Below are 12,330 nucleotides of genomic sequence, written 5' to 3'. Positions count from 1 at the left end.
TTACTGATAGATTTTACAGAGAGGAAGGGAAGGGGGGGTAGAGAGAGGGAGAGAGAGAGAGAGAGAGAGAGAGAGGAGAGAGAGGGAGAGAGGGAGAGAAAGAGAGAGAGAGAGGAGAGAGAAACATCAATTTGTTGTTCCACTTATTTATGCATTCATTGGTTAATTCTTGTATGTGCCCTGACTGGGGATCAAACCTGCAACCTTGTTGTGTCAGGAGGATGCTCTAACCAACTGAGCTACCCGACCAGGGCCATGAGGACAAATATTTTGATGATACCAAAGCTTTTTCTGAATGTAGTCTTTTGCTTTTGGGCCTTGGATCCTTGACAGTATGGATAAACAGTGGTGGTTTTCCTTTATTTTAAACCCTCAGATCATTGAACTTGATGCAAGTAAATGCAATGGTATGTTTGAAACTGAAACATAAACTTCCTAAGTATAATAGAGAAATATTTGACAATAGTTTATATGAGTGTTTTCCAGAATACAACATAGTAGGTCATCAGCATTTAAAAAAAAAATAGAAATGATCAGAGTACACTGCACAAAATATAGGGATTATATTGTGTTGGAAATTTTTACATTCAGTTATTTATATATGTGTGTGTGTATTGGGTTATAATGTAAAATATTTTTTTCTTTTTTAAAAAATATTTAAATCAGGTTTTTAAATTCTTTATTATTGAAAGTATTTAAAATATATATTGTGTTGGAAATTTTTACATTCAGTTATTTATATGTGTGTGTGTGTATTGGGTTGTAATGTAAAATATTTCTTTTTCTTTTTTTAAAAAATATTTAAATCAGGTTTTTAAATTATTTATTATTGAAAGTATTTAAAATACATTTCTTACAAAAAATATTGGAGAAATACTGATGTTTAGAAAATATGGATGGAGAAACAAATGGAGACCTGCTATGTCAGACCACCACTGAATGGACTTTTATAATTACATATCGTTATAGTTAGCTCTGCTTTCTGGATTTCACCATTGTAACAGGCAAAACTAGATGGTGGAAGACAACAGTGGAGACCTGTTCTCATGGCTGTGACTGAGAAGGACTTGCTGCTTTATGACTGTATGCCATGGACAAGGGATGCCTGGGCATCACCATGTCACAGCTACCCTCTTGTTGCCACAAGGTAAGACAAAAGACACAAAAAGAAAGTATCTGTCCTACTCTAAATCTTCTAAAGAATTTTAAAGTGAAGTCTATTATCTTAGGTGCCTAAAATAGGATTTAAGTAGCTGACATAGTTGATTTAGACAAAAACTTTTATTTCACAACCTGATTATTTTGCTTCTCCTAGTTCAGAATAAATGGTTTCTGTCATTAGTATTTTTGTGCGCATTTTTTAAGTTGTTGAAGCCGCTTTCTAACTGCTCCCTTTAAGACTTGCTTAGTCATGAATATAAGTAAATAGTGTGTGTGTTTTTTCCTTTACTTTATTGACTGTGACTACAAAACCACTGAAATTGTGGTAGCCTCTTGACCGAGTGATGAAATCATTTAAACCAGAATGTGGTACTGTGGATAAACCACACAGCTCAGCCAAAATATTCTTCAATTTCTCTTTCTGGTAGAAGAGCACATACTTTTGATTCCATCAAATAAACATTGATTTGACCTGAAGCAATGGGATGTTTCTAGCATGCTAGAAGTGGGGAGTTGGAAGCACAAAGAACAGAGAAATATAGATTTGGATGCCAATATGTCTTGAGAGAGAACTGGAAACTAGTTACCTTGTGTTAAACTAGAAGACATATTGCACATGCAGTTTTATTGAAGCTTTAAAAAGAATCAGGGTTTTTTTGTTGTTGTTTTTTATTGATTAAGTTATTGCATATGTGTTCATATCCCTCCCATTGCCCCCAAGAATCAGGTTTTGATGTAACTCAGAAACTACACATTAAAAAGGAGCCCCACAGAAAAGCATTTGGTACTCAAAAGAGCTAAATGTTGAAACCATCTGGTATGTCCCACAGGGAACAGTGGGGAGCAGTCCTGCTTTGAGCAAGCAAAGATTTATGCGAGGAAGGGTATTCCTTACATTACAGGAAGACTTTCATGTTATATAGGACTTCCTGCAACTTGCCACGCTCCCTTACATATATCTTTTTTTTTTTTTAATAAAAATACAATTTTTACATAGCTTTTCAGGAGTGTCTCTATGATTTAGAGCTGGAACACCTAGATCACAGAATAGAGACAAGGGATTTGTTGAGCCTTAGAATGAGAGAGGTCCACTCATTAAGTCCTTCAGGTCATAAGGGTCCTGCAGGAAGACTGACTCTAACCGTCAGTTTCTCTTGTTTTGTTTCTTTTTTTTTCTTTTTCTTTTTTTTATATATTTTATTGATTTTTTACAGAGAAGAAGGGAGAGGGATAGAGAGTTAGAAACATCGATGAGAGAGAAACATCGATCAGCTGCCTCCTGCACACCCCCCAGTGGGGGTGTGCCCGCAACCAAGGTACATGCCCTTGACCGGAATCGAACCTGGGACCTTTCAGTCCGCAGGCCGACGCTCTATCCACTGAGCCAAACCGGTTCGGCTCTTGTTTTGTTTCTTAATCCCCACTAAATTATAACCTTGAGTTAAGAACTGTGACTTAGCCATCTTAGTACTTCCTATAATGCTTTGCATATAGTAGGCCCTCATTAAATCTCAGTTGAGTTAAATTCTGTTACTTAAGTTATAGTTTCTCTGTCATGGTTATATTGGAAGCATGACAGGAATCCTATGAAATCATGTGGACATGTCTCAGTAATTATAAGTGCAGCGATTAAATTTATATTTTCCAAAGAGTTAAGCTTATGACTATGACTGTAGAGATTGCTTAAGTTTAAATTTCAGGGTAAAAGCTTATTCTCTAGTTATGATTATAAAATGCAAGGAAGGTAGTTTTATTCTTAGACCTTTCCTTAATTGTGGCACTGTGACATTCCATAGGTGAGCCTTTGTTTAATACTAGAAATTACAATCCCATGAACAACTAGGTTCTGGCCATAGGCTAGACAAGTCCTAGACTACAAAAGCACTTTGGTACTAAGGAAGGAAATGGGTGTTTGTGTTTGTACTATTAGTGTGGTATTAATTTGCAACTAAAGAAAAGTTAGAAATAAATTTAAGAGTTAAAATTATAACAGGAGTAGATCTTCATGACCTTGGCTTGGGCAGAGCTTTCTTAGATAGAACACCAAAAGTGTAAGCAACAAAAAATAAGTCAATTAGACTTCATCAAAATTTTTTTAAAAATTTGTGCTTCAAATGTCACCATCAAGAAAGTGGAAAAAAACAAAAAAGAAAGTGAAAAGACAACCCACAGAGTGAGAGAAAATATTTGCAAATTATATATCTAATCAGGATCTTGTATCTAGAAAATAGAAAGAACTCTTACAGCTCAATAATAAAAAAATAAATTACCCAATTAAAATGGGAAAAGGATATGAATAGACATTTGTCCCAAGAAAATATACAAATAGCTAATAAGCCCATAACAAGATGCTCAACATAATTAGCCATCAGGGAAATGCAAATCGAAATCACAGTGCGATAGATACCTCTTCCTACCCACTAGGATGCCTATAAGTAAAAAGACATATAATAACAAGTGTAGACTGGCATGTGGAAATGAAACCGTCATACACTGGCTCCTGGAAATGAAAATGGTGCAGTCAATGTGGAAAACAGTCTGGAAGTTCCTCAAAAGGGTAAACAGAGTCACCGTATGACCCAGCAATTCCACTCCTATGTTGTATACACAAGAGAAACAAAAACTTATGTCCACCCACAAAATTACACATGAATGTTTATAACAGCATTATTTATAAAACCCAAACAGTGGAAGCAACCCACGTTCATTCAAATAATGAATGAATAAAATATGATATATCCATACAATAGAATATTGTTTGGAAATAAAAAAGAGTAAGATTTTGATAAACTCTGCAATATGGATGAGCCTTGAAAACGTTATGCTAAGTGGAAAGGAGCTAGACACAAAAGACCACATAGTATTTGATTCCATTTGTATAAAATGTCTAGAATAGGCAGAGCTATAGAGACAGAACAATTAGTCATTGCCAGGAATATAGGGTGGGGAGTGGGAGAAACAATGAGTATAGGATGTCTTTTGGAAGTAATGAAAATGTGCTAAAATGCAATGTGGTAGTGATTATATAACTTTGAATGTACCAAAATCTATTGAACTATACATTTTAAATGGGCAAAGTGTATGGCATGTGAATTATATATTTCAATAAAGATGTTATAATTAAAAAAATACAATGCCATTTAATGGAAGGGACTAAGGCCAATCCTTAATAAACTTGAGTTTGAATCCTTATTTTGCCACTTCTAGTAGGTAATTGGGAGCATGTTACTTAACCTTTCTGTTCTATAGATTTTTCATTTGTTAATGAAACTCTAATGAGATAGGGCGGGTGTGAGTAATAAATGAGTTAATACTTGTAAAATGCCTACAATGGTACCTAACACGTTGTTAGCTGCTTTAATTATAAGAATAATAATTTATTATTAAGTGAAAATAAGTCAAAGAAGAATTCTATATAAAAAATATAATTGGTTTAATTTGGCCATTGTTAAAAGAGGAGTTTAGTTTTACAACAGCTTTTACAAATAGTGAAAGTTTCATATTAAATGTGAGGAATTCAAATGTATTATTTGGATCAACCTAGACATGCAAATTGAAATTGTCCATTAATTAAATGGGTGGGGCCTGTAGCTCCCTGAACATGTTTCATGCTAAGAGTAATTAATGTGACAGCAGGGATTCTTAACTCCTTGTTCAGGAAGTACCAGTGGATTAGGAACATAGATGACAGGCAGATGAGTTTAGTTTTTCCATGTGGCCATCTCCACCAGGTGGAATTGGTTTAAGACAGTACATGATATAATTAAGTGGGATTTTATCATCCTCTGTCTCCCAGAGTGGGTAGAGTATGGTCACTGAGAGAGAGGCCCGAGGATGGAACCAGACCAGGAGGTTTACCACAAAGAAAGGCAAGGCCAGAAAGTGGTGTGCTTGTGTCTTTTTAGTGTGGGGGAAAGAGAGGGTTTGAGATTTATATGAGTAACTAGAGGCCCAATGCATGAAAATTTGTGCAAGAGTAGGCCTTCCTTCCCCCAGCTGCCAGCACCAGCTTCCCTCTGGCACCCGGGACCCGGGTTGGCTTCCCTCCAGCCCCAGCTTCATCAGGAAGGACGTCCGGAATGATGTCCAGAAGACGTCTGGTCTAATTAGCATATTACCCTTTTATTAGTATAGATGAGAAAGGGCTGAATGTTCACTTTTCACTGATTCTATCTCTAATACTTACGAGTGGATGAGACAAGAAAAAAAGATAGCATAAACACATAGGGAAGAAAAATTAAGGACCTTGATTATCCACAAAAGTAGATGGTCAAAAATCAAAGAACATTGTCAGGGTAGTGTAATTTAAATTACCATGAGTTATCATTTATATTGGCTTGCACCCCTACAGATTCTTGTGTGTGTGTGTGTGTGTGTGTGTGTGTGTGTGTACTTAAATAGCTGATATTTCAGGCTGGTAAAGAATTAAGTAAAACATTAAAGTGGTAAATGAAGAGGATTTTTATTTATATTTTTATTTTTATTTTATACATCTCGTGAGATTAAAGCCAGATACATGATAGAAGTAGAAGAACACATTGGTTTTAAAGGTGCTGTGGGTTTTGTAGGATATGCATTTTGTCATCTTTTTCAGTAAGCTCTCTTTGGAGGAGAAAAAGATCCAAAGAAAGTGTGACTACTTTACAGTGTGGAAAAGGGAGTGGTGGTGTGCTTGTAGCACTTACAGGGAAAAGCTGCTAAAACGCCTTTGCGTGAGCTCATCTGGCCTCCCCACTAAAGGGGGCCTTTTGGCGGCGTGCGCTAACTAACTGCTCATAGCAAAACTCCAGCAGCTGGTTTGCATTAGATTCCCTCTGCCAAATATTTCATAATCAGATCTGTAGGAAACATTTTCCTAGACTTTATTTTTTTAATGTCTGACTTGGGATTAACAACCAAACTGAATATGGTAGACCGCACCCTGTCACTTTCCCCATGCTCTGCCTTACTTGGATGATATGTGGAGTAATTTTGAAGCTTGTTTAACTCTTGCTGAAATAGCTAATGTTTAAGTGGCATGTTAGTTCTCTCGGAATCAACTCAATGAGGCGGTTCTCAAAGTCTACTTTCATGGACCTCTGGGGATCCCTTCTTCAGGGGATCTGAAGATGAGTTCAAAATTATTACTAAGAAATAACTTGCTTTTTTCACTGTTGACATTTGCACTGAGAGTTGGTAAAATTGCTGGTGCCTTATCATGAATCAAGACAATTGGCACCAAACTGTATGACTTGGAGGGGGTGGGAGGATGCCAATTTAACCTAAAAATGTCTTTGTTGGAGCAGTAAAAATTATTCGTTTTATTAACTCTCAATCCTTGAGTATTCATCTTTTTAATATTGTGAAGTATGGTGGTTTTCTCAAAAGAAAAGCACCTGTGTATTTGAGTTGTGAGCTGAACTTGCTGTGTTTTTCATGGAACACCATTTTTTACTTGAAATAACAACTGGCTGACAAACTATGGTAACTGAGACTTGGGTATTCGTCAGACATTTTTCTCTAAAATGACCAAAATGATTTTGTCACTTAAGAAAAACACGGGTAGTATTTGTTGTCAATTATAAAATTCTAGCTTTCAAACAAAAATTGGAATTCTGGCTGAAACCGGTTTGGCTCAGTGGATAGAGCGTCGGCCTGCGGACTGAAAGGTCGCAGGTTCGATTCCGGTCAAGGGCATGTACCTGGGTTGCGAGCACATCCCCGGTGGGAGATGTGCAGGAGGCAGCTGATCGATGTTTCTCTCTCATCGATGTTTCTAACTCTCTATCTCTCTCCTTTCCTCTCTGTAGAAAATCAATAAAATATATTAAAAAAAAAATTGGAATTCTGGAAAACGTGTATCTGTCCCTGTGAGTTGACAGCTTTCCAGCACCTAAAGAATTTTCTGATGATGTAACAGTAATTATCAATAAATATAATGGATGCAAACAAAAGCATTTTAATTTCTAATTATCATTAAATATAACGAATGTAAACAAAAGCATTTTAGAGTACAGTTTAGTGCTTCTCAACTGTAGCCTCACACTTGAACCATCTGTAAGTGAGGTGTTAGCAAATGTCACTTTTTGATATTGTATAATGAGATAGTTTAAACATTTGGAAAATCTGCATAGCTCAGTGAAAAAATATTTTCCAAGTGACCAATGAATGATGTTACAAAATCATGCAAGCATATAAAAAAGATCCATTCAAAATGCAAGAGAAACCAGTGGATTTTTAATGTAACAGGATATTAACTTTATTGGTAAGGTTTCAGATCCTACAATGCAGCTGACCTTTAAGAAAGCACTTGATGCCTGGATGCAGTTGCTCAGTGATTGAGCGTAGACCTATGAACCGGGAGGTCAGGGTTTGATTCCCAGTCAGGGTACATGCCCAGATTGCAGGTTTAATCCCCAGTGTGGGGTGTGCAGGAGGCAGCCAATGAATGATTCTCTATCATCATTGATGTTTCTATCTCTCTCCCTCCCCCTTCCTCTCTGAAATAAATAAAAATATATTTAAAATATTTTTTTAAAGCCCTAGTTGGTTTGGTTCAATGGATAGAACGTCAGCCTGTGGACTGAAGGGTCCCAGGCTTGATTCTGGTCAAGGGCACATGCCCGGGTTGCAGGCTCAATCTCCAGTAGAGGGTGTGCAGGAGGCAGCCAATCAGTGATTCTCTCTAATCATTAATGTTTCTATCTCCCTCTCTCTCTCCCTCTCCCTTCCTCTCTGAAATCAATAAAAATATGTTTTTTAAAAAAGAAAACACTTGGAGTTTTGGTTCAGTGGACAGGATATCCACAAATATCTCAAAGGCTATTAAAATACTTCCTTTTCTAGCTGCATACTGTGTGAGGCTGGGGTTTCTTCATATACTTCAACTACATACTGCAACAGAATGCAGAAGCTGATAGAATTCAGCTACCTTTCATTAAGCTGGATATAAGAAAATTTGTAAAAAATTAAAATAGTGCCACTCTTCATTAAATGTTTTTGTTTTGGAAGATATTTTAATAAAGAGAAGTTATTTATATTAACATGTCAATGGGGAAAAAAGGAGACATGTACTACTGTTTGTAATACCTTAAACAATAAATTAATTTTAAAAAAACATGACAGGTTTATTATTTTTAAATGAATTAATAAATATTTTTAAATTGCTCAGTTTTAATTTCTAATTATCAATAAATATAATGGATGCAAACAAAAGCATTTTAGAGTACTCAGTAGTTTTTAAGAGTATAGAAGGGTGCTCAGACAAGAATGTTGGCAAGCCACTAGTTTAGTGCTTCTCAACTGTAGCCTCACACTTGAACCATCTGGAAAAATTTTAATAAAGTTTCCTGGGCCACACCCTAGACCAGTTAAGTCTGAATTTTTGAGGATGTGAGCCAGGCATCAGTCATTTTTAAAAGCTATTTACCAGGTGATTCTAGTATACAGCCAGGGTTGAGAACTATAGTAATTAACTTGGTTAAACCAGTTGGTGGATTAGAAGAAATTGCCTTTTCTTTAAGAAATGCACTCTTGCCTTTTATCTGAACCAATAGTGACTCCCTGACAACTAAGGGCAATGTAAAGGAGCACCCATTTGCTCTTAGATGTGTTCTTCCTCAGGTTGTTAGAGGAGTGAAGGAAGGAACCAACATATTTGTAGAAAATATTATAGGTATACAGCCTACCATGAAGCCAACAAGACATTTTTTTTCTCTTTGCTGTACATTTCTTAGTCAAGTTTTTAAAAATTCTGTATGGAAAACATTGTCGGCTGGATTTCTAATAAGTGAGGAAGTATGTACTTTCATACTGATCACTTAGAACTTATAGGAAATATTTTTTGGAAGAAGTGAATAAATTGAACTGTATTAAGTGGTTGCCATGAAACAAAATGTTGAATAGTTTAATGACCCTAAAGAAAATTACTTTTCTCTTGTTTTTTTCCACATGTGTACTTCACTGTGTGTGGGTTTTTTTAGCAGTTTCATTGAGGTATAAACTGTGGACTTTGGGTGATTATGATGTGTCAGTGTAGGTTCATCCTTCGAGTGTGCACACACACACACAAATATATATATATATTTACACACACACACACACACACACTAATCTGGTGAGTGAGGTTGATAAAGAGAGCAGCTATGCATGTGTAGGGGCTTATCATTTTCTAAACAGAATTGAACCTTTTATTGATATGCATAGCCTCTTGGGAGCATAAAAATGTCAGTGGGAAATTGGGGACTTGTGCCTGTGACACCAAGGGTCATTTTATGGGAAAACAGAATGGTATCTACTTATATGGAAATGTACTTCTCCAAACACTGCTGATGGCTTTTATAATTTTCTGCGTATCAGCCGGCATCAATTACTGACATCTTCCTCTGACAGTACATTAAGTACTTTTAACCTTTGCTCTGTTTGTGGTCCTAGGTTGGTTCATTCTGGCTCTGGATGTCGATCACCCTCCCTTGGTTCTGACCTCACGTTTGCTACCAGGACAGGCTCTCGGCAGGGCATTGAGATGCATCTCTTCAGGGTGGAGACACATCGGGATCTGTCCACCTGGACCAGGATACTCGTTCAGGGTTGCCATGCTGCTGCTGAGCTGATCAAGGAAGTCTCTCTAGGTATAGATCCTGGCATTTCACTTATAATAGTAATTAAACGGAACTGTTTTTATACGTAAAGTACAAGTCATTATCATGTGTACCAGACTTTAAAATGTTCTGAAATATGGCAGCTTAAAGTGATCATGATGGGAAGAAACCTGGTTTCTTTGTTTTAATAGCGAAGTTTTTCCAAGCCTTGTACATGGCTCTGAGCACATTCATAAAACCCTCTGTACAAGATGGCAGTTTTACTGTTCATCATTTTATTTTATTTTTAATATATTTTATTGATTTTTTACAAAGAGGAAGGGAGAAGGATAGAGAGCTAGAAACATTGATGAGAGAGAAACATCAATCAGCTGCCTCCTGCACACCCCCAACTGGGGATGTGCCCACAACCAAGGCACATGCCCTTGACTGGAATCGAACCAGGGACCCCTCAGTCCCCAGGCCGACGCTCTATCCACTGAGCCAAACCGGTTAGGGCTGTTCATCATTTTAATCTGTCTGATAACATAAAGACTCATTTACCAAGTACTAGATGCATTGACCCTCTAGTTAAGATTTGGAATATAAGATATAGATAGATACCCTTAAAATAGCTTATGGCTATAGAAAAATAATTTGGAATACAAGTTTCTTTTCAAAAGTTTGAAGATGTGTACCCAATACTTATTGAAATAAGCATCTGAAGGAATTAATTTTGGCGATCTCTTTCCATTCTTAAAGCGCCCTCTTGTGGCTAGTCTATATGATTAGGGGTGTGGTTTCATATGTATGCACAGTATTTGTGTATTATGCACCGTATATATGTACAGATATTTCCAGATTGCCTTTCACTTTAATAAGAACAGAGAATAGTCAAAATTAATACACAATTACAGTTTCTAATATAGTTTGAATTGCTTTAAATATCTTGGTTATAAGTTGGTTTACTTAATTTTGCTGCTTTTATCCATGATTTTATTTTATAGACCTAGTTTTACAGAATTTATAAAAGAGAAAATGTTTCAAGAGCAGAAAGTCTTGTGATTTATCTTTCTTTCTGTTGCTTCTTGAAAGCGAGGGAGCCCATGGCTTAGAAGTGCAGGGGCACAGGGACAGTTTTTTAGTGTTGTCAGATAGTGCAGATCTTCATCTATTTAGGACGTCGATATTTTCCTCACAGCCACAGTGACGATCCAAGCAGTGACACCAGTGACTAGTAAGAACCCACCGTGGGTTTTGACCAAAGCCACCACATCCACTCTGTCCTTCTCAGTGGTCTGTCTCCTGTCTGTTTTCTCTGTGAAGTGGTTGGTCACCACATTAAGGGCTGCGGGGCTCTAGTTTTCATCTTGACCACAGACTGTGCTTTCTGGGATGGCCAGTGCTCAGTCTGAAAGGCTGTGATGCTCTGTGTTCCTGTGCAAGCCTGAGCAATCAGGCCAGCACACCCATCCTGGCATCTGGGGTCATCAGATCTTCTCCGAGGATCCGGAGAGATATGCTTCCCAAGCAAAGAGTTCAACTTGGATTTTTAACATTTTTTAGTTTCGAGTTGTTTCTTTGGTGTCTGGGAGCCAAACTGTATCTTCCAGGAAATAAAAAATCTATTTAGTCCCCGGCTCACAATTGTTTAAATAGAGACGGTTTGAGGAGGAGAATAAAGACAGCTGGTTTCTTTTATTTTTAAATAGACAAAAGAAACATTTTTAGGTAGATTTTGAACTTTTTGTTCTCATTCACAGCCTTATTTAACCATTTCCTTGGTAATACTTTCATTTTCACAATTCAGGTCAACTGATGTGCTATACCTGTTAATCACTTACTCTATAGAGGTCTGCCAGATATATTAAACTGGCTGAAGGGAAACTGCTTTGGTGAAAGTCAAAGTTTCTTTAAAACGTGTGTGTGTGTACATGCACATACTCATGTGTGCACACTTAGTCTGCTGTCTTAATGTGTGTATACTTAGTGCACACATTTGCATATATACACACATACAAACATAAAACAAGCATGTTCTTTAGATACATGTTACCACCTTCTGGTCCATTGATTCAGAAAGGTTCATTTAAAACCAGTTAACTGCCACGCGTCCAAAACGGAAACCATCCCCACACGCCACGATATTTTGAATTTAATTTAAAAAATCAATTTGCAATGAATATTATAAAAATAAATATATTACTCACAATTCGGGTGTTCTTGAATATTTTCAGCTGAAAAATTTTTAAAGTTGGTCAGGGCTGCCACTTGGGGAAATTGTTTGTTCTTTTTATAGATGCACGTGGCGTGTGTGGAAGGTCCACCACTTGCGTTTACAGGCGCTTATGGCATACAATGGGTAAAGCTATAATTGTGGCCCTAGCCAGTTTGGCTCAGTGGATAGAGCCTTGGCCTGTGGACCAAAGGGTCCCAGGTTCGATTCTGGTCAAGGGCACGAATCTTGGTTGCAGGCTCCTCAGGGCTCGTGCAGGAGACAACCGATCGATGTGTTTTTCTCACATCGATATTTCTCTTTGTCTTTCCCTCTCTCTTCCACTCTCTCTCAAAATCAATGGGGAAATATCCTTGAGAGAGGATTTAAAAACTA

General features: G+C 37.1%; 1 protein-coding gene across 2 annotated transcripts in view; it reads left to right on the top strand.

Moving 5' to 3' along the window:
• The window catches only part of SNTB2 (syntrophin, beta 2 (dystrophin-associated protein A1, 59kDa, basic component 2)), a 61,306-nt gene that overhangs the window by 36,946 nt on the left and 12,030 nt on the right, over nt 1-12,330 (top strand). For both annotated transcript variants that reach the window (XM_014529179.1, XM_014529178.1), the window contains exons 4-5: nt 1,005-1,147; nt 9,574-9,770. In XM_014529179.1, the coding sequence (XP_014384665.1) occupies nt 1,005-1,147; nt 9,574-9,770 (340 nt within the window). The remainder of the gene's footprint in view (nt 1-1,004; nt 1,148-9,573; nt 9,771-12,330) is intronic.

Source organism: Myotis brandtii, unplaced genomic scaffold, assembly GCF_000412655.1.
Source record: "Myotis brandtii unplaced genomic scaffold, ASM41265v1 scaffold670, whole genome shotgun sequence".
In the NCBI taxonomy this organism is placed as follows: Eukaryota; Metazoa; Chordata; class Mammalia; order Chiroptera; family Vespertilionidae; genus Myotis; species Myotis brandtii.
This window is presented reverse-complemented; position numbering and strand designations above follow the sequence as displayed.